Here is a 22,733-nt window from a genome sequence, read left to right as displayed (position 1 = left end):
TTCGCTCTTTTTGCCCAGGCTTGAGTGCAATGACATGATCTTGGCTCACTGCAACCTCCGACTCCGGGGTTCAAGCGATTCTCCTGCCTCAGCCTCCCGAGTAGCTGGGATTACAGGTGCATGCCACCATGCCCAGCTAATGTTTGTATTTTTAGTAGAGATGGGGTTTCTCCATGTTGGTCAGGCTGGTCTTGAACTGACCTCAGGTGATCCGTCCACCTCAGCCTCCCAAATTGTTGGAATTACAGGCATGAGCCACCGTACCCAGCCAGCTTTGATAATATTCTTTGCATTCCATACAGAAGCATAATACAAGAAAAGGATATAGCGCTGTGTTAATTTTCTTACTTCTTCGTTTGCAAGATTCTGGAACATTATAAGGTTTTCACATTTGCATTGATCGTGATTTTCTTCCAAAGGGCTTCCTGAGAAAGCAGATGGAAAGTGTTCACCTCTACAATCCACCAGACTTCCCAGATGCTTAATAATAGGAATGAATCAGCATATGAAGGAAACCATAATGAAAGCAGCCAGATCCAGTAAAGTAAATACCAGGAAAGGGCTGAATATGCTTCCAATACTGGAAGTGGCCCTTATTGTGGATTAGTGGGGAACACTACTCTAATTTCTTTCAGTTTGTTTTTTAGTTCTCATTTTAACTTAAGTTCTTTCTTTTTCTCTATCGTATTTTCTACTTCCTCCTTTCCTTTTCTCCTCAAAGTTAAGGTTGGAAAGCTGAAGGACTGAAATCGAGTTATCTTGTAGCAGTATTTTACTTGGAATTACCTGAAGGTTTTGTTGAATGGGAAAGCCTTTGTGTAGACTGTAAAAGATTGTCTTCTTCAAACAGGTATCTGTGTTGCACTGCAAAATTAGAACAGGAAAGTAGGTCTCGGATATTTATGGTGACTGGCTGAGATTCTGTAAAGAGAAAGAAAACTGCAATCAAACCTGCTTAATGCTTTGGTTATAAAACAGCTATCAACAGAGTAAGGTACTTGGTATTCCTAGCACTTGGTATAGAGCTTTACTTTGGGACATACTGAGGCAAAAAGACTGTCACCTTCAGTGGAACAAACAAAACCAGCTGGGCACAGTGGCTCATGCCTATAATCCCAGCACATTGGGAGACTGAGGTAGGTGGATCACTTGAGGTCAGGAGTTCGAGACCAGCCACGCCAACATGGTAAAACCCCATCTCTATTAAAAACAAAAACTAGCCCAGCATGATGGTGGGCACCTGTAGTCCCAGCTTCTTGGAAGGCTGAGGCAGGAGAACCACTTGAACCCAGGAGGTAGAGGTTGCAGTGAGCTGAAATTGCATCACTGCACTTCAGCCTGGGCAACAGAATGAAACTGTCTCAAAAAAATAAACAAACACTATCACCTGAAATGCTAGTTACCAAATCTGGCTTAATGTAAGGGTAAACGTTAACTATCTTTTGAGGGAAAAAAGGCCTTAATTATAATTTGAACATACTTACATTTACTTCTTTACAACTTTTATCTGGAGGGAAATCATGGTAGAAGCACCCACCAAAATTTCTGAAAACACCGCCTTAAAAACTGTACCTGTTGGCTGTTGGACCCTTTTTGGCAGTTCCCCACCTGGAGAGTCTTGTCTTCCATCAGAGTCTTCTAGAGCTGAGCAGAAAAAGATGACCAAAAGGAGTGACGGTTTTCCACAGGTATGTGTGTGTTCTTCAGGAAGCTGGTCCTAGACAACCTCCTTACCTACCTGCCATAACCTAAGGTTTTTGGTTTGGTAACACCAAAGATTCAAAAAAGCAGTTGGTTACCATCATACCTGGGACCACTCTAGGGCAATTCTGTCTTGTAAAGAGAAGCCTGGACCCCTTAAATATATCTTAGTTAAGAATGCTCTCAAAAATGTCACATCTAGAAAGTAGGGCAGAAAAAACGGTGAAGTGGTTGAGGGATTTTAGTTGCATGGCAGCAGCTCCACATGAGCCATTTAAATTTGACTAGAACAATCAAGAGGCAAAATGTTCTCTACTCACAGAAATCTGAAAGGCTCTCCCTCCCTGTTCCCCCTCATCTCAGGGTTCTTTCCTTTAGAGGAGTGAGACAGCACTTAGACTGGGATCTAACTGGAGAACCAGGGACATGAGTACAGGGAAAAATAGGCAGAACTGCTATCCATAAGTATATCTGGCACAGTTAGTAAACTGGAGAAAAACATGCATAACAAAATCTGAAGCCTAAATGGTAGTCTAATATTCTGTAAACAAGTAGTCCATGCAGAGAGGCATTAATTTTAACAGTGGGCTCGGAAGGACTACTGTCCCTTTCCACTCCAATTATAGGAATATTCTGAAATTGCACCTCAGCTCTCCTGATTTATATAATGATTTTTAGCTAAATGATCATTTCTCTGGGGTGTTTGTGAGGATGAAGCATGCTATCAAAACACTTACCACACTGCTCTCAGTGCACAACAAGTGCTCAAGCAATGGTAGCTATTACTTTTGTCTTCCCCCTCACCCCGTTCTCCCCACTTTTTTTTTTTTTTTTTTTTCCAACAGGGTCTTACTTTGTCACCCAGGTTGGAGCACAGTCATGGCTCACAGAAGCCTTGACCTCTCAGGCTCAAATGATCCTCCCGCCTCATTCTCCCAAGCAGCTGAGACTACAGGTGTGTGCCATCATGCCTAGCTAATTTTTAAATTTTTTTGGAGAGACAGGGGGTTTTACTTTGTTGCCCAAGCTGGTCTCGAACTCCTGGGCTCAAGCAGTCCTCCCACCTCAGCCTCCCAAAATGCTTGGGTTACAGGCGGGAGCCATGGTGCCCAGCCCTTCTTTTTGTACTGTTTCTAGGCATTGCTGGCCCTGCCCATAAGGGAGGCACTTTTTTTGTTTGAGAATTTATCACTGAAGAGTTCATGCTGCTGGCCAGATACGGTGGCTCACCCCTGTAATCCCTGCACTTTGGGAGGCTGTGGTGGGTGGATCACTTGAGGTCAGGAGTTTGAAACCTGCCTGGCCAACATGGGCAAAACCTCATCTCTACTAAAAATACAAAACTTAGCTGGTGTGGTGGTGGATGCCTGTAATCCCAGCTACTTGGGTGGCTGAGGCATGAGAATCACTTGAACCTAGGAGGTGGAGGTTTTAGTGAGCTGAGATTGTGCAACTGCACCCCAGCCTGGGTGCAGAGACTCCATCTCAATAGAGTTCATGCTGCTCTGTTTGCTGAGCTCTTCCATGTAAGCTATAGTACCTTCACAGATGCCTTTCTTGAGTTTTTCACTTATCTCATCCATTGTGCTGAAATCTTCGGCATAGAAAAGATGCTTGTCTGTGGGCTCAGAGGCAATTTCTTGTAGTTCCTCCTCAATGGCTTTTCCTACCCCAACAGCATACATAGTGATACCTAGGGTACAGAAAAAATTAAGGGCAAGCTAGTTAGAGTTGTGTTCCCAGGGTCTAGAAGTTCTGTGTTCTGCATCCAAAGCCAGCTAGATAAGTAGTATGATTTGAAGGGTCCATACCAACCTTCCTTTTTTTACTTTTCCACCATTTTTATTTTGGTCCTATGAGCAAAAGGGAGGGATCCAAGAGAGAAGTGAGGTACCTGGGAGAGGCTGGGGAGCTAAGCTACTAAGCTGTTTCTCAGCTCTGGGCTGGGCCATTTAACCAATCTGCAACTTTCCCCTGAATTAGCCTTCTGGATTCCTAGAAAAGAGCACTATCTTATGGCAGTCTCTTCTGGAAGAATTCTAAGAATCAAGTCAATTTATGACCTAATAACCTAGTTTCTAACTCAAAGCTACAGGATAGGAAACTTAAGTGATCTGGAGCCAAGTGAAGCTGCTCTTTGCCTACCTCTCTTAAGATGACACAACCTTGTGAGGAAGTGCTAAGCTGAAAAGGAGAATCTGCAGACTATTGGAAACCCCAATTTCAGGAAAAAAAAAACAAACCCAAGATCAGCCTGAAATTTCTGCTTCAAAAGCTTTTCTTCCATCAATCAATCACTAGACTCCCTTCCCTTATATACTCTTCATTTGAAAGTAAAACGCAGTAACAATTATGTTCTGCTTGAGTCCAAACATTTTTCAGCACTGATAACTTATTCTAATTTTTAGGCTAGATTCCTAAAAATGCACTTAAAAATGGTTCTTCAAGACAAGGGGCAAGAGTTACGATGCCTTGGTCTAAGTCTATGTAAGGTCAGTAACCAAGTTCAGCATATTTGTCTGGGAGCCCAGTGATTTTATGCACAACTTCCTAAAAAGGATAACTACTATTTTAAGATTGTTTGCTATACATAAGAGTAGTTAAATTCATATGAGGATGTCACCTCAAATAAATCCTGTTGATTCAAGAATCAAATATCTGTTTCTCTACCACCTGCCTTTGGGTAATGTGTAGATATTTGGAGCAAAGTGTAAGGTAGATTAGTCTTAGTGAGACGAAAGGGCTAACCACTGTCTCTGAAGACCAAGATACTTCCCCTAATTCTTTTTAAGAATGCAGGCTAGGGGGCCTATGAGTTTGACATGAGCTCTAGCAATCTAGGCTAGTGTGAACAGCCAGTTTTACAATCTATCCAGATGATTCAGGGCAGGACACTTTGTGGCTACCACTCTCGGGCTAGAAAGAGAGGAAGGTAAGCAGTATGAGTAAAACGACCTCCTTAACAAAGAGAGCAGTGGAATGTGGATGTGAACCAGCCTTTCTGTGAGGAGGAACGGAGCTCACTAACGGGACTGCCAGCACTCTCACTCCTTTGTTCACTCAGCAAGTAGTTGTCACACTTCTATTACGTGCCAGGCCTGATCGAGGCACCAGGTCCATGAAGTCTTGGGTGAGGCCTTTGATCTGTGCATACCTTATTTCCTCTTACAGGACTTGCTAAAGAGTGTGTCCTCAACAAGTCCTTAAAGAAGGTGGCTTTCAAGCAGACTACTCTACATCAAGTTTTCTTATCTCCCTCAGGGAATCTAGAAACTTCACCATAAACTGTCTCTACCAGTCATCCTAGCTTTTGGGTTTCCTTTAGCCATGGGTCATACTCCTCAAGCACATGTCCCATCTGTACAACTGAAGTAACCCTCAGGTCAGGAAAACCTCAGAGAAGAGGCTGGGCTTTACTGCGCAACAAGACCTTAGAGTGATAATCTCTTCCATCATTTGATTTTCTGAAAAGCTAACTTTGTCTCCTGCAAACACAAGAGGATTATCCATCCTAAGGCTATTGCATTTTTCAGAATGTTCACTTGAAGTATTGGTTAAAAAATATATGCATATATACATATAATCAGTAAAAGTTCCCACCAGGAACATTTTAACAAGCTCTTCAGGTGATTCTAGAGCAACCAGACCAGTGTTCCGGAACTGTTTTGTACTTGTGGTTGCATAGTATGTGCTGGGTGATTCTTGTACTGGAGATCACACACCGGCTAGTAAATCACAGTGAGATTACCCGTCTGTGGTCAGTTTAGCCTAATCTAGTCGCCCAACTCCTTCTTACTATTTAAGTCCTGTGGGGTCCCGTTAAGTCCTCTAGGTGGCAGGGTAGTAAAGGTGTATAATGACAGTGGCTAGGAGGCCTTTCTGTACCCTCAAAGAAGCTTACCCCTATGGCCAGCTGAGACCCCAAGTGAGTTTAAGAAACCTTGAGTGGTGTAAACCGCACCTCCACCCCATATTACCATTGGCCTTGGCTTTACTGGCCCACTCGGAGACGTCATCCTGAGCCCGTCCGTCTGTGAACACGATGGCCACTCTGGGCACCCTTGTGGAGAGGGGCCTGGCCCCTTCTCCTTGGGTAAAACTTCTCTCAAACATGTGTTTCAGGGCCAGCCCAGTCATAGAGCCCTTTCCCATGTATTTCATGTGGGCCACGGCTTTTTTCATGTCTTTGGCCGAGTTGAAGTTTCTCAGGGTAAACTCTGTGCGGACCTGCGTGGAATACTGGAGCAGCCCCACTCGAGCGGCTTTGGGAGAAATTGTCAAGGAATCTATAATTCCAGTGACAAACTGCTTCACAACCTCAAAATTCTCTTCTCCAAGACTCTTGGATCCATCAATCACAAAGACCAGGTCAATTGGGCCTTCAGTGCATCCTACAAGAACCAAAGGAAAGTTGACACAGTTAAATAAAAATCATTTATGCACAAGAGTAGAATAAAATGATGCTTCAGTTGGAGGCAAAACCACTTTGGGGAACCAGTTGTGTTCTTTAGATAATACACAGGACAGATGAGGTGGTGGGAGGGCCGCAAGCAATAGCTTTCATATATGCGTTTATGTTTGGCTTGTCATATTGATAAAAATAGTATTTTTCACAAGCAAAACAGCAGATGTATAATGGTCTAGGAAACCAAGTCTACATTGTACCCTGGAACAGTGACAGCCAGGTCTGGGAGGAGCTGGGTGTAGAGTACAGTGAAGAGTCTAACAATACCCAAAAGACTCCTAGAGCCTGACTCCAGGAGGGTGATAGCACCCTAGTACTGGCATTCTGACAGACAATGGAAAAGATTTCTTCAGCTCAGCCATCACCTCTGCCAGGGAACTTTCCTAGTAACTCAGCTTGCATTGCTTTCTATCTACCCCTAACACCACTCATTTATTTAACCAAAAATTTATTCAGTACCTGCTTTGTACAAGGCAGCGGGCATAGCAGGACTGCAATAGTGACCAAGACACAATCCTTAACACCAAGTTGCTTACAATCTAATGTACTCTATGTGGTGTTCCATGTTGTACAATAATTATTTAATGATGTGTTTCCTCCTCCAGTCTGTGAGTTCCTCCTCAGCAGGGACTGTGTTTCACTCATTTTTGTGTCTCCTCCATACCTGGCACACAAAAGGTATTCAGCATATGTGTGGTGACAGAGTAAATGAATGAGGTGATGTCCATTGGGTAGCATACCTGTAAGTACTCTACTGACCTAGTAAAACTTAGGAAAGAATTTTTAGCCTTGGTGCAGGGGCTTACGCCTGTAATCCCCAGCACTTTGGGAGGCTGAGGCAGGAGGATGGCTTGAGCACAGGAGTTCGAGAACACCCTGGGCAACAAAATGACTGTCTTTCTTAAATATTAGCTGGGCATGATGATGCATGCCTGTAGCCCTAGCTACTTGGGATGCTGAGGTGGGAGGATCACTGGAGCCCACGAATTGTAGGTTGCAGTGAGCTATGACTGTGCCACTGCACTCGAGTCTGGGTGACAGAGGAAGACCCTGCATCTCTCAAAAAAAAAAAAAAAAAAAAAAATCACTAAGTTCTTTACATAGAAGCTTTTCAGGCAGCTTTTTAAAATTTATTTTTTTAGATGGCGTCTTGCTCCATCACCCAGGCTGGAATGCAATGGCGATCTCGGCTCAGTGCAACCTCTGCCTCCTGGGTTCAAGTGATTCTCCTGCCTCAGCCTCCCAAGTAGCTGGGATTACAGGAGTGCAACACTATGCCTGGCTAATTTTTTGTATTTTTAGTAGAGACAGGGTTTTGCCATGTTGGCCAGGCTGGTCTTGAACTTCTGACCTAAGGTGATCCACCCGCCTTGGCCTCCCAAAGTGCTGGGATTATAGGCATGAGCCACTGCACCTGGTCTCAGGCAACTATTAATAGATGGTTGACAGTAAGTCAGAGATAAAAGCTTTATGTTAAGCAATTTGGGTATGGAGAGACTTTCTGTTATTAGGACTGCATAAGAAAAATGGACAGATCCAAAATAGATGATCTCATTTCAAATAATCTGCAATCTTTGATAAACATTCTGTTTTATATATCAAGCAGCTGTCTAATCTTTCAAAGTGAGGCACAACAATATAAGCAAGTAAAGACACACACATGCAAAAATATTTATATGCCTGGCCAGTAAAATATGCTTAACATCATAGAGAGAGAGTGAGTATGTGTGTGTGTGTGTGTGTGTGTGTGTGTGTATGCACGCGCACGTGCATGTTGGGGGGTTGGGTTCTTCTGTTTCTCCATTAAGTGCTTATCCTCATCATTCAACCTATCGATCTTTTATTAGTGAAAGAGGAAAAGGCCACTTAAAGCTTCATTTACATTCATCGTCTGTTCCTGAGTGAACCAAAAAAAGACTCAGGCAGCATGCATGTGGGTCTTCAGCAAATTTCAAAAATACTGAAATAACTTTCCAGCAGTGAGTCTGTTTTCCCCTCTTCCCTGTACACATTTTTCTTACAGAACAAACCTAGCACTTGCAACCCACCCCGACCCCGGCCCCCCCGCCCCCATACACACAGAATGAGGTCCAGAAGGCATCTCAGGAAACAAAAAACAAGGTAGAGTGGAAAAGCATCAGGGAGAGCAGGGCCCAGATATTTGATTTCAAATATCAAAGTACAGACAGCCCCACTTGTTAGCTATTGTTTGCCAGAGGGTTATTCCCACTTCATGGGCATTTTCTTTTTAGTAGTTAAGTTGATAAGATTGGAATGGAGCTGTGACTTGCTTTCAGAATGTAATTTTCAAAAAGTTCTAGAACTTCAAGCTTGGATAGGCCGTTTAAAGATCATCTGCTTCACCCCTGCTGTTGCTTACATGCTCTTTACAACCTCCTCACCCAGTGACCACTCAGCCTGGGCCTCAGCGCCTCTACTGATGAGGAATTTGTCACCTTACCACTAAAGCCCCATCTCTGGACATCTCTGATGTTGATGATTACAATAGTGATCATTTTGTTTATTTGTTGTTTGAGATGATGTCTTGCTGTCTCACCCAGGCTGGAATGCTGTGGCGTGATCTTGGCTCACTGCAGTCTCCGCCTCGTGGGTTCAAGTGATTCTCTTGCCTCAGCCTCCTAAGTAGCCAGAATCATAGGCAAGTGCTACCACACCCAGCCAATTTTTGTATTTTTAGTAGGGACAGGGTTTTACCATGTTGGCCAGGCTGGTCTTGAATTCCTGACCTCAGGTCATCTGCCCGCCTTGGCCTCTTAAGGTGCTGGGATTAAAGGCATGAGCCACCGTAACTGGCCTGTCGTTTTTTAAATTGTATTTAAGTTCTGGGATACATGTACATGACATGCAGGTTTGTTACACAGGCAAATGTGTGCCATGGTGGTTTGCTGCACCTATCAACGCATCACCTAGGTTTTAAGCCCCACATGCATTAGCTTTTTATCCTTATGTTCATCACTCCCCAGATTTCCCAGCAGGCCCCCATGTATGTTGTTCCCCTCCCTGTGTCCCGGTGTTCTCATTGTTCAGCTCCCACTTATAAGTGAGAACATGAAGTGTTTGGTTTTCTGTTCCTATGTTAGTTTGCTGAGAATAACAACTTCAGTTCCATCCATGTCCCTGCAAAGGACATTACCTCATTCTTTTTATGGCTGCATAGTATTCCATGGTATATATATATCCCACATTTTTTTTATCGAGTCTATCATTGATGGGCCTTTGGGTTGATTCCATGTCTTCGCTATTGTGAATGGCAATTATTTTTTGAGCACTTAGTGTATGTCAGCACTGGGCTCAGGACCTTTATTATTTATTTTTATTTTTAAATTTAATTTTTTTTTTTTTTTTATTTTTTGTCTTGCTCTGTTCCCTAGGCTGGAGTGCAGTGGCATGATCTCGGCTCACTGCAACCTCTGCCTACCTGGTTCAAGCAATTCTCCTGCCTCAGCTTCCTGAGTAGCTGGGATTACAGGTGCATGCCATCACGCCCGTCTAATTTTGTATTTTTTACTAGAGATAGGGTTTCTCCATGTTGGTCAGGCTCCCGACCTCAGGTAATCTGCCCACCTCAGCCTCCCAAAGTGTTAAGCCACTGTGCCCAGCCTAATTTTTCTCATTTTTGTAGAGACAGGGTTTCGCCAAGTTGCCCTGGCTGGTCTTAAACTCCTGAGCTCAAGCCATTCTCCTGCTGCAGCTTCCCAAGGTGCTGGGATCACAGGCGTGAGCTACTGTGCCCGGCTGTTCATCACCTTTAGACACGTGATCTTGTGTATTCCTTGTGATGGCTTTGTGAGATATTATCCTCATTTTATAGATGGGGAAACTGAGACTCTGAGAGGTTAAATAATTTGTTTTGTTTGAGACAGAGCCTTGCTCTGTCACCCTGGCTAAAGTGCAGTGGCACAATCTCAGCTCACTGCAACCTCCATCTCCTGGAGGGTTCAAGTGATTCTTCTGCCTTAGCCTTTCAAGAAGCTGGGATTATAGGTGCAAGCCACCACACCTAGCTAATTTTTGTTTTTATTTATAGTAGGGACAGGGTTTTGCCATGTTGACCGGGCTGGTCTCCAATTCCTGGCCTCAAGTGATCTACCTGCCTCAGCCTCCCGAAGTGCTGGCATTACAGGTGTAAGCCACCACACCTGGCTGAAGTTAAATAATACAACCAAGGTTACAGAGGTAGTATGAATAGAGGTTCAAATCCAGATCTGTCTGAGCCGAAGCTTATGCTCTGAACTAATTAGGCGTGCAGCTTCCCTGGTAGAAACTTCCTTGTCCTTGTGCTGAACTATAGCTTCTCCCCAGTGTCCTTTCTTTCTGGGGTGGGGTGTGGTGGCAGGGGGGTATCATACAAATCATGAGTGAGATGACAGTCACACTGGTATTTGGTACCTCAAAACTTTCTTTTCTACAAAGATCCCCAGTTTCCTAAGTTTTTTCTGCTTAACATAATGCTGAACTTCCTCATATGATGCTTAATTCTTTTTAAATTGTGTTTATCTTTTTTCCTAAAAAATGATACCTGTATTTGCATTTGGAGCAAAACTTAAAATTAGAAAAAGAGAGAGCGTGTGTGTGTGTGTGTATAAAGGTATATACATTATTATTATTATTTTTGAGATGGAGTTTCACTCTTGTTTCCCAGGCTGGAGTGCAGTGGCCGATCTCGGCTCACCACAACCTCTGCCTCCTGGGTTCAAGTGATTCTCCTGCCTCAGCCTCCCGAGTAGCTGGGATTATAGGCACGTGCCACCACACCCGACTAATTTTTTGTGGTTTTAGTAGAGAAGGGCTTCTCCATGTTGGTCAGGCCAGTCTCAAACTCCCAATCTCTGCCTGCCTTGGCCTCCCAAAGTGCTGGGATTACAGAAGTGAGACAATATGCCCAGACTTATACATTATATATGTATATAATGGTATGCACACACATTCATATATAGAGAAAGACTGTATGTTAGATGGTTTTACAAAATATATCGACAGTAACATACTATAAAAACCATTCAGCACCATGCTTTTTTCACTTAAAATATCTTGGGGATGCCACGCGCAGTGTCTCATGCCTGTAATCCCAGCACTTTGGGAGGCCGAGGTGGGTGGAACACAAGGTCAGGAGTTCAAGACCAGCCTAGGCAAGATGGTGAAAGTCCATCTCTACTAAAAATACAAAAATTAGCCAGGCATGGTGGAGAGCACCTGTAATCCCAGCTACTTGGGAGGCTGAGGCAGAGAATTGCTTGAACCCAGGAAGTGGAGGTTGCAGTGAGCCACGATTGTGCCACTGCACTCCAGTCTGGGCAACAGAGTAAGACTCCATCTCAAAAAAAAAAAAAAATCTTGGAGACACATCCAGACCTGCTTGTTGTTTTAACAGCTGCAACGTATTTTATTATATACATGTGCCATAATTTATTCAGCCAGACTCATGGGTGATCATTTAGCTTGTTTCCAGTTTTTTGCTGCTACAAATAGTGCTATAAAATCTCCTTGTATATATGGCTTTGTAAACATGCATGTATCTGTAAGCTCCTAGACGTGGAACTGGATTCAAAACATTGCCAAATTGCGCTCCAAAAGGTTGTACCAATTCAGACACCCACTGATCCATTTATAATTTCCCTACTACAATATACCTTTGCCAACATAAGGAATCAAACTTTTTGATCTCTGGTAACTAATAGGTTAAAAAAGGGTATCACAACTTTACTGTCTTACTGAATATTTTTCCTTTGTTTTTCTTTTATGGCTTTTAAATTTCATGTCATGTTTAGAAAGATCTTCTCTACTCTCAGATTATAAAATAATTTTCTCAAGACTCCTTTTGCTATTTTGTGGGGTTTTTTTTATATTTAAACCATTGATCCATCTCTCTTTTCCTAAAGTACCATGCCCAGTGCTGAATGTAATTCTCCAGCACAGAGCAGAGCACAGTTCTCTCTACCTCCCTCATCTAGATATTGCTGTTCAGCCTACGATCACCCTAGCCTCTTGGCTGATAATGAATTTGCTGTCAATTAAAACTTAAAGTGTTTTCACAGGTGCTGCAGTTAAGCCCTCTCTTCCCCATTCTGTATTTGTGTTAATGCATTTATATTTATGCGAGAACCAGAGGTGAGGGATTTGTTGCCTGAAAATACTCCAAAAAGCAATTGCTCCAAAACCAAATTAAAGCAGAGAGCCAAGTTCAGATCACTTACTCTTGCACCGTTTTCCGTCCTCAGCTAGAACAAATCCCTCTGAGCATTTGCAGATGTAGGAATTGCCGTAATTAACACAAATGTGTTCACAGCCATGGTTGGTCGATTTGCAGACATCTTTCCCTGAGGGAATTGAATAATCCCATTAGTGTAGAAATGAGGTAGATTGAATAGTCATGTGAGTAGAGATTGTGGAAGTAATGTCTTTTAAATACACCTCTCTTCAAACCTCCTTCATAACATCTTTTTTAGTCTCATAGTCAAGATAGGGAAAAAGCTCCTCTCAGAAAACTCCAGCTCCCATGAGTCTGAATGGTGCAATGGGTGATTAGGTGTCCTTGATTTACTATCCTATTGTTAGATGTGCTTTAGTTTGTTTGTTTGTTTGTTTATTTATTTATTTATTGAGATGGAGTCTTGCTCTGTCGCCCAGGCTGGAGTGCAGAGGTGCAATCTCGGCTCACTGCAGTCTCCGCCTCCCGGGTTCAAGCGATTCTCCTGCCTCAGCCTCCTGAGTAGCTGGGATTACAGGTGCATGCCACCATGCCCAGCTAATTTTTGTATTTTTATTACTATTTTTTTTTTTTAAATAGAGACGGGGTTTCACCATGTTGGCCAGGATGGTTTCAAACTCCTGACCTCAGGTGATCCACCCACCTCAGCCACCCAAAGTGCTGGGATTACAGGCGTGAGCCACCACTCCTGGCCAAACTTCTGATTCTTTTTTTTTTTTTGCCATAGACATCCCAAACACTACAGTTTGGATTGTCTAATTAACATTTCTCATGTGTAAGGTACTTTAAACTCTTTGAGTTACTTACAGCCCTTTACCCTCACAACATCCTGTGAGAGGAGGAAGATAGGGATAATTAGAGTCAAGGTATAAATGAAGAATCAGATCCTTAGAAAGGTTCACTGCTGCCCATGTTCATCTGGCAGGTTGATGACACAGCTGTCTCCCAAGTGCTCCTGCATAGCATGAGAGCCTGTGGCTTTTTCCTGTCATTAGCCCTTAAAAGGAGAGGCTTCACACAAAAATGAAATCAGTAAGTACACATCTCTCTAAGAAGCAGGAATTGTGCAATATGATTTAGGATCAAATTCCAGAGGTAGAAATTGTGCCTTGTGTACAGTAGCTTAATTTACTGAGCAATAAATGTGTTGAATGAATAAACAGTGTGTGTCAGTGTGCAGATGTTTGCAAAAAGAAAAACATGAAGGCTGGGCATGGTGGTTCCAACTGTAATCCCAGCACTTTGGGAGGCCGAGGCAGGTGGATCGCTTGAGCTAAGGTGTTCAGGACCAGCCTGGGCAACCTCGTCTCTACAAAAAATACAAAAAATAACTGAGTGTGGTGGTGCACAGCTGTAGTCCCAGCTACTCAGGAGGCTGAGGTGGGAAGATCATTTGAGCCTAGGAGGTGGAGGTTACAGTGAGCCAAGATCATGTCACTGCACTCCAGCCTGTGTGACAGAGTGAGACCCTGTCTCAAAACAAAAAAACAAAAGCATGAACAAGCAGTGCAGGCAGACACAATGGGCAGAATTATAGACAAAGTCTCCATAAGAGGGCCGCTACGGTGTGATGCTGAACCTACAGTCATGAGGGGAATCCCTGCAGAGTTAGGCCAGGGTACACAGGCATCCTAGGCATCAGTCATTCACACAGAACTTCTTGCTAAAGGTAGGAGTCCCTCTTCCCAGTGGGAAAAGGGGGCATTGAGATCCATCCAACCCAATCTTGTTGGTGTGTGGAATGTCCCCAGTTATCTCAAAGGAGTCTGTGAGGAAATTCCCAAAAATCAACCTCAAAAGCAACTGAACATATTTTGCCTTAATTGAAAAAGGGTTGTTTTGCCCACTGGGGCCAAGTGTCACAAAAGCAGTAGACATTGTCAACTGCCCCTCCCCCAAAATAGGGAATTACCAGCTCAGAATCTCAAGGAGGGGAAAAATCACTGCCCCATACTCTCCTAATGCCCACTTCACTGAGTTATGACCACATCCCTTTCTCTGGGCACCGTGAAGGTTAATTTTATGTGTCACTTTGGCTAGGCTATAGTGCCCAGTTGTTTGGTCAAACAACAGAACATCTAAACAGTGTCTAGATGACGCTGTGAGCTAACTTTTAGATGCAATTAACATTTAATCCACAGACTTTGAGTGAAGCAGATCACTCTCCATAATGTAGATGGGCCTCATCTAATCACTTGAAGGCCTAAAGAGAAAAAGACCGAGGTCCCCTGAGGAAAACGGAATTCTGCATCCAGATTCCATTCGGGCTTGAGCTGCAGCATCAGCTCATGCTTGGGTCTCCAGGCTGCCCTACAGATTTAGAACCTGCCAGCCCCTGACAACTGTGTGAGCCAGTCCCTTAAAAATCAACCAGTATTTTCCTCTCTCACCATATATATATATATATACATATATATATATATATATATGTTCATTTTTTCTGTGATATATTAATAGAAGATAGACCATAGTATACATATATATGTGTGTGTGTATATATATATATATCTTTTCTATGATATATATAAATAGAAGAACAGACCACAGAAAACATATATATGTCTTCAATTATATTTATATATAATAGACAAATATATACATAGAGAAGGTCTGTTTCTCTGCAGAACTCTGATGAATATGCCTTCTAATGAAAACTCAGAGTCTGAGTGACCTATAGAAGCAAATGATACAAATAACAGAAGAATAAAAGCCACAGGAAATCCCTCTGATATGGTTTGGCTGTGTCCCCACTCAAATGTCATCTTGAATTGTAGCTCCCACAATTCCCACGTGTTGGGAGGGAGCTGGTGGGAGGTAATTAAATCATGGGGCAGGTCTTTCCTGTGCTATTCTCGTGATTAGTGAATAAGTCTCACAAGATCTGATGGTTTTATAAAGGGGGGGTTCTCTGCACAAGTTCTCTTGTCTGCCACCATGTGAGACGTGCTCTTCACCTTCTGCCATGATTGTGAGCCCTCCCCAGCCAAGTGGAACTGTGAGTCCATCAAACTTCTTTCTTCTGTAAATTGCCGTCACAGGTGTGTCTTTATCAGCAGCGTGAAAATGGACTAATACACCCTTTCACCCTTTACCCTTACTTATAAGGCCTGCCGAGAGGAGAAAGCTCTGTAATTAACCTTCAATCCTTGTAGTGATTGCTGGCAGAGATTCTAATTCAGTCCAGTGACTAGCCAGGCACTGTGCATCCACATAGCTGCTATAGAAAGGGCCAACAGCTGGCAGAAAATGAAGAGAAGGAAGTAACCCAACAACTCAGGGCCTTGACTGAGAAATTCCTGAAGAAACGAGGGTCTACTGAACCAATCTCTAGTGCAGTGGCACAATCTTGGCTCACTGCAACCTCCACCTCCCAGATCTAACCAATTCTCCTCCCTCAGCCTCCCGAGCAGCTGGGACTACAGGCATGCACCACCGTGCCTGGCTAATGTATTTTTAGTAGAGACGGGGTTTCACCATGTTGGCCAGGCAGATCTTGAACTCCTGACCTCAGGTGATCTACCCACCTTGGCCTCCCAAAGTTCTATGATTACAGGTGTGAGCCACCATGCCCAGCCAAGCTGGGCACCTTTCAGAGCACCTAAGGCAGGAACTGACCCTGTGACAGTGGTAATAAAGAAGGACTTTAAGGATTAAATGAAGTTTTCTAACTGTCTGAGTCCACAGAAGGAAAAGTTCTCCTCTACCTCGAGGTTACTTACTTCGGCAGCGTTTCCCATCCTCAGCAAGCCGGAATCCCTCCAAGCACTTGCATGTGTATGAGTCCTCACTGCTCACACAAATGTGTTCACAGCCATGGTCTACTGCTTGGCAGACATCTTTCCCTGAAGACAGGAGAGCAAGTTACAACAATTTCACCAACATACATTTCACATGGACTTCATTTTGGAGGACCTGTCCACTAGAGTCAGCCACCAGACTCTACTGCCACCTGAACTCCATGATCCATGAGGCAGAAAGATACAATTGAGAATAAAGTTTAGTGGCTCTGATTCAGGCTAACTCAGACCGTTTCACTATGTTCACTATCATCATTCACCTGCACTTTAGTGTTAAAATGCAGTCCATTGGCCAGGTGCGGTGACTCATGCCTGAAATCCCAGCACTTTGGGAGGCCGAGGCAGGCGGATCATGAGGACAAGAGATGGAGACCATCCTGGCCAACATGGTGAAACCCCTTCTCTACTAAAAATAAAAAAAAATAGCTGGGTGCAGTGGCGCATACCTGTAGTCCCAGCTGCTTGAGAGGCTGAGGCAGGAGAATCACTTGCACCTGGGAGGTGGAGGTTGCAGTGAGCTGAGATTGTGCCACTGCACTCCAGCCTGGTGACAGAGCGAGACTCTGTCTCAAAAAAAAAAAAAAAAAAAAAAAAAAAAATTTAAAAAAAAAAAAAAAAAAAAAAAAAAAAAAAAAAGTGCAGTCCATCATCAGCTTTCTGTAGACATAGTTTCTGACATCAGAATGGAAACACTGTTGATACAATGCCTCAGGTGATTAAACCTCAATTTAGATTAGCAGCACTGAAATCTAACTTTGGCTTTGTCCCTGACATTGTATATGAGTTAGGAGAATCACTTCTTGGAGTCTTTGCTTTGCTGTCTAAAAAATGAGAGCAATTACTCCAGTTACCCATCTTTTCTTCCAAAAGTGTGAACATGAGTTGCTCTTTATAAAGTGCTTTGAGAAATTTGAGAAAAAGATAACTTATAGGGATGGAAATCAGGGTCACACACTCCACTTTGGTTATTCAGAGATGTGTCTTGAGATTTACAGCAGCAGTTCACTCTAAGGCTGCTCGTCCTGGGCTGGCTAGCTGCAGCCCTATCTAAGAGGCTTTGCCTTCTGAAAGGTAAAAATGGCTTCACAAGGTGCCCTCTGGGAGGGATTTGTGCTACCAGAAATAGCAACAACAACATTATTAAAGATAGATAAGCAGAGAGGCTTAGAGAAGTTAGGCAATTTTCCCAGCTAATAAATGGCAGAGACAGAAGTTGACTGAATCTTGGATTTCTGACTGTACATCTTTCCACTAGAGCATACTGCCAAACCACTGTTTCTTGCCACACAGCATGGAAATGAAGAGCTTCAGTAGCAGCTCTGGTGTTGACTTCTTTCATTTGTCCATTTTTTAAATAGACTTTTTTTTTTAGGACAGTTTTAGATTTACACAAAAATTGAGAAGATAGCACAGAGGATTGCCATGTACCCTACATCTGGTTTTCCCTATTCTTAACATCTCACCTTAGTATGGTCCATTTGTTATTATTAATAAACCCACGTTGACACATGATTATTAACTAATGTCTATATATATGTGTGTACACACACACACACACACACACAATTTTGTTTTTAATTGAGACAGAGTTTCGCTCTTGTTGCCCAGGTTGGAGTGCAATGGCATGATCTTGGCTCACTGCAACCTCCGCCTCCCGGGTTCAAGCAATTCTCCTGCCTCAGCCTCCCAAGTAGCTGGGATTACAGGCATGCACCACACACCTGTGTAATTTTATATTTTTAGTAGAGATGGGGTTTCTCCATGTTGGTCAGGCTGGTCTTGAGCTCCTGACCTCAGGTGATCCGCCCACCTCTGCCTCCCAAAGTGCTGGGATTATAGGCGTGAGCTACCCTGCCGGGCCCAAGTCTATATTTTATTTACATTTACTTAGTTTTTCTTTTCTTTTTNTTTGTTTTGAGACAGAGTTTTGCTCTGTCATCCAGGCTGGAGTGCAGTGGTGCAATCTTGGCTCACTGCAACCTCCACCCCCGGGGTTCAAGTGATTCTCCTGCCTCAGCCTTCTCAATAGTTGGGATTACAGGCATCTGCCACCATGCTCGGCTAATTTTTGTATTTTTAGTTGAGACAGGGTTTCACCATGTTGGTCAGACTGATCTCGAACTCCTGACCTCATGATCTGCCCATCTTGGCCTCCCAAAGTGCTGGGATTATAGGCGTGAGCCACCGGGCCCTGCCTTAGTTTTTCCCCAATGTTCTTTTTCTCTTCCAGGGTCCTATCCAGGACACTACATTACATTTTACTGTGTGGTATTGACTTCTGAGAGGAACTGAGGTATACAGAGATGAGCATAGCGATTTCACAGGTCTGGCATAGCAGTAAGAGCTACCTCCAGTACAAACTTACTTCTGCAGGTTTTTCCATCTTCACGGAGTATGTACCCTTCAAAGCACTGGCACACAAACGAATCTTCACTGCTTACACACAAATGTTCACAGCTGTGGTCCCCCAGAGCACAAGAGTCCAATTCTGAGAATCAAATGGGAATTAGACAAGCAGAAGAAGAAAATGACTCATACATTAGTGGCTTATTCAATCATAAAAGACATTTCAGACACCTTGAATGAATACAGCGCCTTATCCTACAGTGCACATTTCAGAACAGAAAGCATGTCTAGGAGCAAAAATTCTTTTTTGAGACAGGGTCTCACTCTGTCGCCCAGGCTGGAGTGTAGTGGTGCAGTCTTAACTCACCACAGCCTCCACCTCCTGGGCTAAAGTGATCCTCCCACCTCAGCCTCCTGGGTAACTGGGACTACATGTGTGCACCACCATACCTGGCTAATTTTTTGTAGAGATGGGGTTTCACCATGTTGCCCAGGCTGGTCTCGAACTCCTGGACTCAAGCAGTCCACCCGCCTTGGACTCCCAAAGTGAGCAAAAATTTTTAATATATACACGGCATGTAAAAATCAAACAATATAATCATCTCCACAAGAAAAATGAAAAACATGAGAATACAAGTTACAGAATGAGATAAATTACTTATGAATATTAGAAAATAAGATTAACCTCATTGGCTATTACACAGCTATAATATCAACGTATTTACTTATCTACTTATATATTTATGTGTGTATATATGCTGTTCTTTCTTGCTGATAATGCAACTGGCTGGCCATGGAGGTGACGTGTTTTTTCCCCCCTACCATGAATTTATACTACTACTACTCCATATATATATATTTTTGAGACGGTGTCTTGCTCTGTCGCCCAGGCTGGAGTGCAGTGGCGCGATCTCAGCTCACTGCAACCTCCACCTCCAAGTAGCTGGGATTACAGGTGCGTGCCACCACGCCCAGCTAATTGCTTTGTATTTTTAGTGGAGATGGAGTTTTACCATGTTGGCCAGGCTGGTTTTAAACTCCTGACCTCAAGTGATCAGCCAGCCTCGGCCTCCCAAAGTGCTGGGATTACAGGCATGAGCCACCACACCGTCATGTATATATGTATCTGTTACACTTAGGTAACCCATTCATTCATGTATTCAGTCAGTTCACAAATATTTTGTGAGTCCCTGTGATGAGCCAGGCACTGTTTTAGTCTCTAGGGATATAGCAATGAACAAAACAAAGTTTCTGCTTTTGTGAAGCTTACATTTGGCAGCAGGTGTCAGGGAAGAGGGATGCATAGAAAACATAAATATGTGAAATGTCATGTGGGAAAAAGTTCTATGGAGGAAGAGCAGGACGGAAGGATGGAGAGTGGCTGCTGGGCAGGGAGTAGGGAGAACTTGTTTTATTTCACTTTCATTTCTGAAAGTGAACTCCATCCTTTCAGATTGAGTAGAATTTCTACAATGGACATGAATCGGAGTTATTAAACAAAGGTCCCAAAGCAGATAATGTCTTTTATTTATTTATTTAGAGATGGAGTCTTGCTCTGTCACCCAGGCTGGAGTGCAGTGGCACAACCTTGGATCACTGCAACCTCCGCCTCCTGGATTCAAGCCACGCTCCTGCCTCAGCCTCCCAAGTAGCTGGGACTACAGGCATGCGCCACCACACCTGGCTAATTTTTGTATTTTTAGTAGAGATGAGGTTTCACCATGTTGGCCAGGCTGGTCTCAAACTCCTGACCTCAGGTAATCAGCCTGCCTTGGCCTCCCAAAGTACTGGGATTACAGGTGTGAGCCACCATGCCCAGCCTAGATAATGACTTTTATAATCAGGCACAAACCACACACTTTGTTTCGGTAAAGCGTCTTTGCAGTATCTCTCTGGAGAGGCCTCCTCAGAACCACCTTTGGATGAGCTAAGACAGCTATTGTTATTCTCACCCACCAGCTAGGAAAACTAAGGGTTGGGAAGGCTAATGGCCTTGTCAAGACCAACTGTAATCTTACAAAGAAATCCCTGATTTTTTCTGACTATACCGCATTGCTATATTCTAAAGCAAGCCTTCAAACATGAAGGGAATTCTGCCTGTCTTTCTCTGGGCAGAAGCACTGCCAAAATCTCTGAAGAATGGGAAAAGGTTGATAACTCCAATTACAGCTGCAGAGGAGGCTCAAGGCCGGGTTGGATCCTCCTGCCTGCCCTGAACACGACTTAACTTTTCTCAGCAAATTCTAGACTCACTCTTAATGCAGAACATTTCGCAATGGCTTGGGTAGTTCCTCGTGTAGTTTAAGAGTGGAAAGTACAACTGAGTGATTCATAATACAGACAACTGGCTGGCTACAGAGGGGAGGTGTTTTTTCTTTCCCCTGCCATGAATTTATAATACTACGACTCCATTTTCCATGATAATAAAATAGCTATAGCTCTTTCGTGTCAGCCTTGTCAAGCCATAATCCAGACAGACCGCTCTGAGCACGCCCTTCCTTCCTGGAGCTTCCCTTGTGCCCAGTTCTATCCTCTTAGCTTCAGCTCAGGCTTTTTTTTTTTGAGACGGAGTCTTGCTCTGTTGCCCAGGCTGGAGTGCAGCGGTGTCATCACAGTTCACTGCAGCCTCAACTCAGGCTCATGTGATCCTCCCACCTTAGTCTCCTGAGTAGCTGGGACTACAGGTGCACCATGCTTAGCTAATTTTCATATTTTTTGTAGAGAAAGGGTCCCACTATGTTGCCCAGGCTGGTCTTGAACTTCTGGCCTCAACTGATCCTCCTGCTTTGCCCTCCCAAAGTGCTGGGATTACAGGCATGAGCCACCACACCTGATCTGTAATGGATATTCTTGTGCATTATAGTTTTACATACAATGTGGAAGCATATCTGAAAGTTACACATCCAGAAGCAGAATTGCCTAAAGGGTATGAGTATTTAAAGGCAGATAAATATTTCCAAATCATCCTCCAAAGAGATTATTTCAGTCTCTACTCTCACTAACAATGTAAGACAGTCTCTGTTTCTGTTTCTGATTCAGAGTTTCTGGGGTGCTGCCTGGGCCTTTATATTTTTTCCAAGTCCCGTAGATGATTTCGATGAATCATCAGAGGTGAGATGTTGGCAGTGGCCATAATTTCTGGTGCCTAACAGACCCCTAGAAAGACCTGTTAAGCAAAAGGAAACTTTTTTTTTTTTGAGACAAAGTCTCACTCTGTCACCCAGACTAGAGTGCAATGGAGCGATCTTAGCTCACCGCAACTCCGCCTCCTGGGCTCAAGTGATTCTCCTGCCTCAGCCTCCCAAGTAGCTGGGAATACAAGCATGTACCACCACTCCTGACTAATTTTGTATTTTTAGTAGAGACAAGGTTTCGCCATGTTGGTCAGGCTGGTCTCGAACTCCTCACATCAGGTGATCTGCCTGCCTCAGCCTCCCAAAGTGCTGGGATTACAGGCATGAGCTACCATGCCCAACCTATTTCCTCCACTTTCTATTCTGAAAACTGAGGGTAATTAGATCCACCTGACAGGGCTGTTGTGCAGATGTTCTAAATAAGAACCCCATGGGGTACGTGGCTGCTGTGGCCAGCTAGGCTTCCCACTCCCCCCAACAAGCCCGCCTTGCAAAATGCACGACTCACATTTGTTCAGCAAAGTGTCCAGTTTCTGCCTGTCACAGATGTTCTGGGCCACTTATTGATTCAGAGAACCATGGATAGGGAATTAGAGAATGCCAAAAATGGACAATAGTTAACCTTCTGACCACAGGCACTAGCTTTCTATCCACCAAGTCTGGAAACCAACATGGCGTCAGTTTCTCCCCAGGGCAAAGATACTCCCCTATAGGAAAATGCTTCAGTGGTCCCCTACCAGGCAAAGAGAGCCACCACCCCTGACTCACTACCATGGGGTGTCTTCAGCCTGGGAGACTATGGTGGGCACCACAGTAAGTTCATTCATTCAGCAAGTGTTTATGAAGCACTTATCTGAGCCAGGCAATATCCTTGTTTGGGGGCTGGAAGTTCATCTCATTGGAGATGAAGCAGTCCAACCCCTTCATTAGACATGAGAAAGGTGGGTGCAGTGGCTCAAGCCTGTAATTCCAGCACTTTGGGAGGCCGAGGCTGGCAGATCATCTGAGGTCAGGAGTTCAAGACCAGCCTGGCCAACATGATGAAACCCCGTCTCTACAAA

At 43.8% G+C, this 22,733-nt stretch overlaps 1 protein-coding gene across 5 annotated transcripts in view; it reads right to left on the bottom strand.

Moving 5' to 3' along the window:
* Positions 1–167: 167 nt before the first annotated feature.
* The window catches only part of MATN2 (matrilin 2), a 177,833-nt gene continuing 155,267 nt past the window's right edge, over positions 168–22,733 (bottom strand). For 2 of the 5 annotated variants that reach the window (XM_017504984.2, XM_017504985.2), the window contains exons 11-18: positions 18,558–18,680; positions 16,115–16,237; positions 12,382–12,504; positions 5,679–6,092; positions 3,242–3,394; positions 1,573–1,644; positions 787–921; positions 168–425 (exon numbers count right to left, since the gene is read on the bottom strand). In XM_017504984.2, the coding sequence (XP_017360473.1) occupies positions 181–425; positions 787–921; positions 1,573–1,644; positions 3,242–3,394; positions 5,679–6,092; positions 12,382–12,504; positions 16,115–16,237; positions 18,558–18,680 (1,388 nt within the window). In that variant the 3' untranslated portion in view covers positions 168–180. The remainder of the gene's footprint in view (positions 426–786; positions 922–1,572; positions 1,645–3,241; positions 3,395–5,678; positions 6,093–12,381; positions 12,505–16,114; positions 16,238–18,557; positions 18,681–22,733) is intronic. The other 3 variants (XM_017504986.2, XM_017504988.2, XM_017504990.2) reach the window with 3 other exon arrangements.

This window comes from Cebus imitator, unplaced genomic scaffold (genome assembly GCF_001604975.1).
Source record: "Cebus imitator isolate Cc_AM_T3 unplaced genomic scaffold, Cebus_imitator-1.0 Scaffold331, whole genome shotgun sequence".
Classification (NCBI taxonomy): domain Eukaryota; kingdom Metazoa; phylum Chordata; class Mammalia; order Primates; family Cebidae; genus Cebus; species Cebus imitator.
This window is presented reverse-complemented; position numbering and strand designations above follow the sequence as displayed.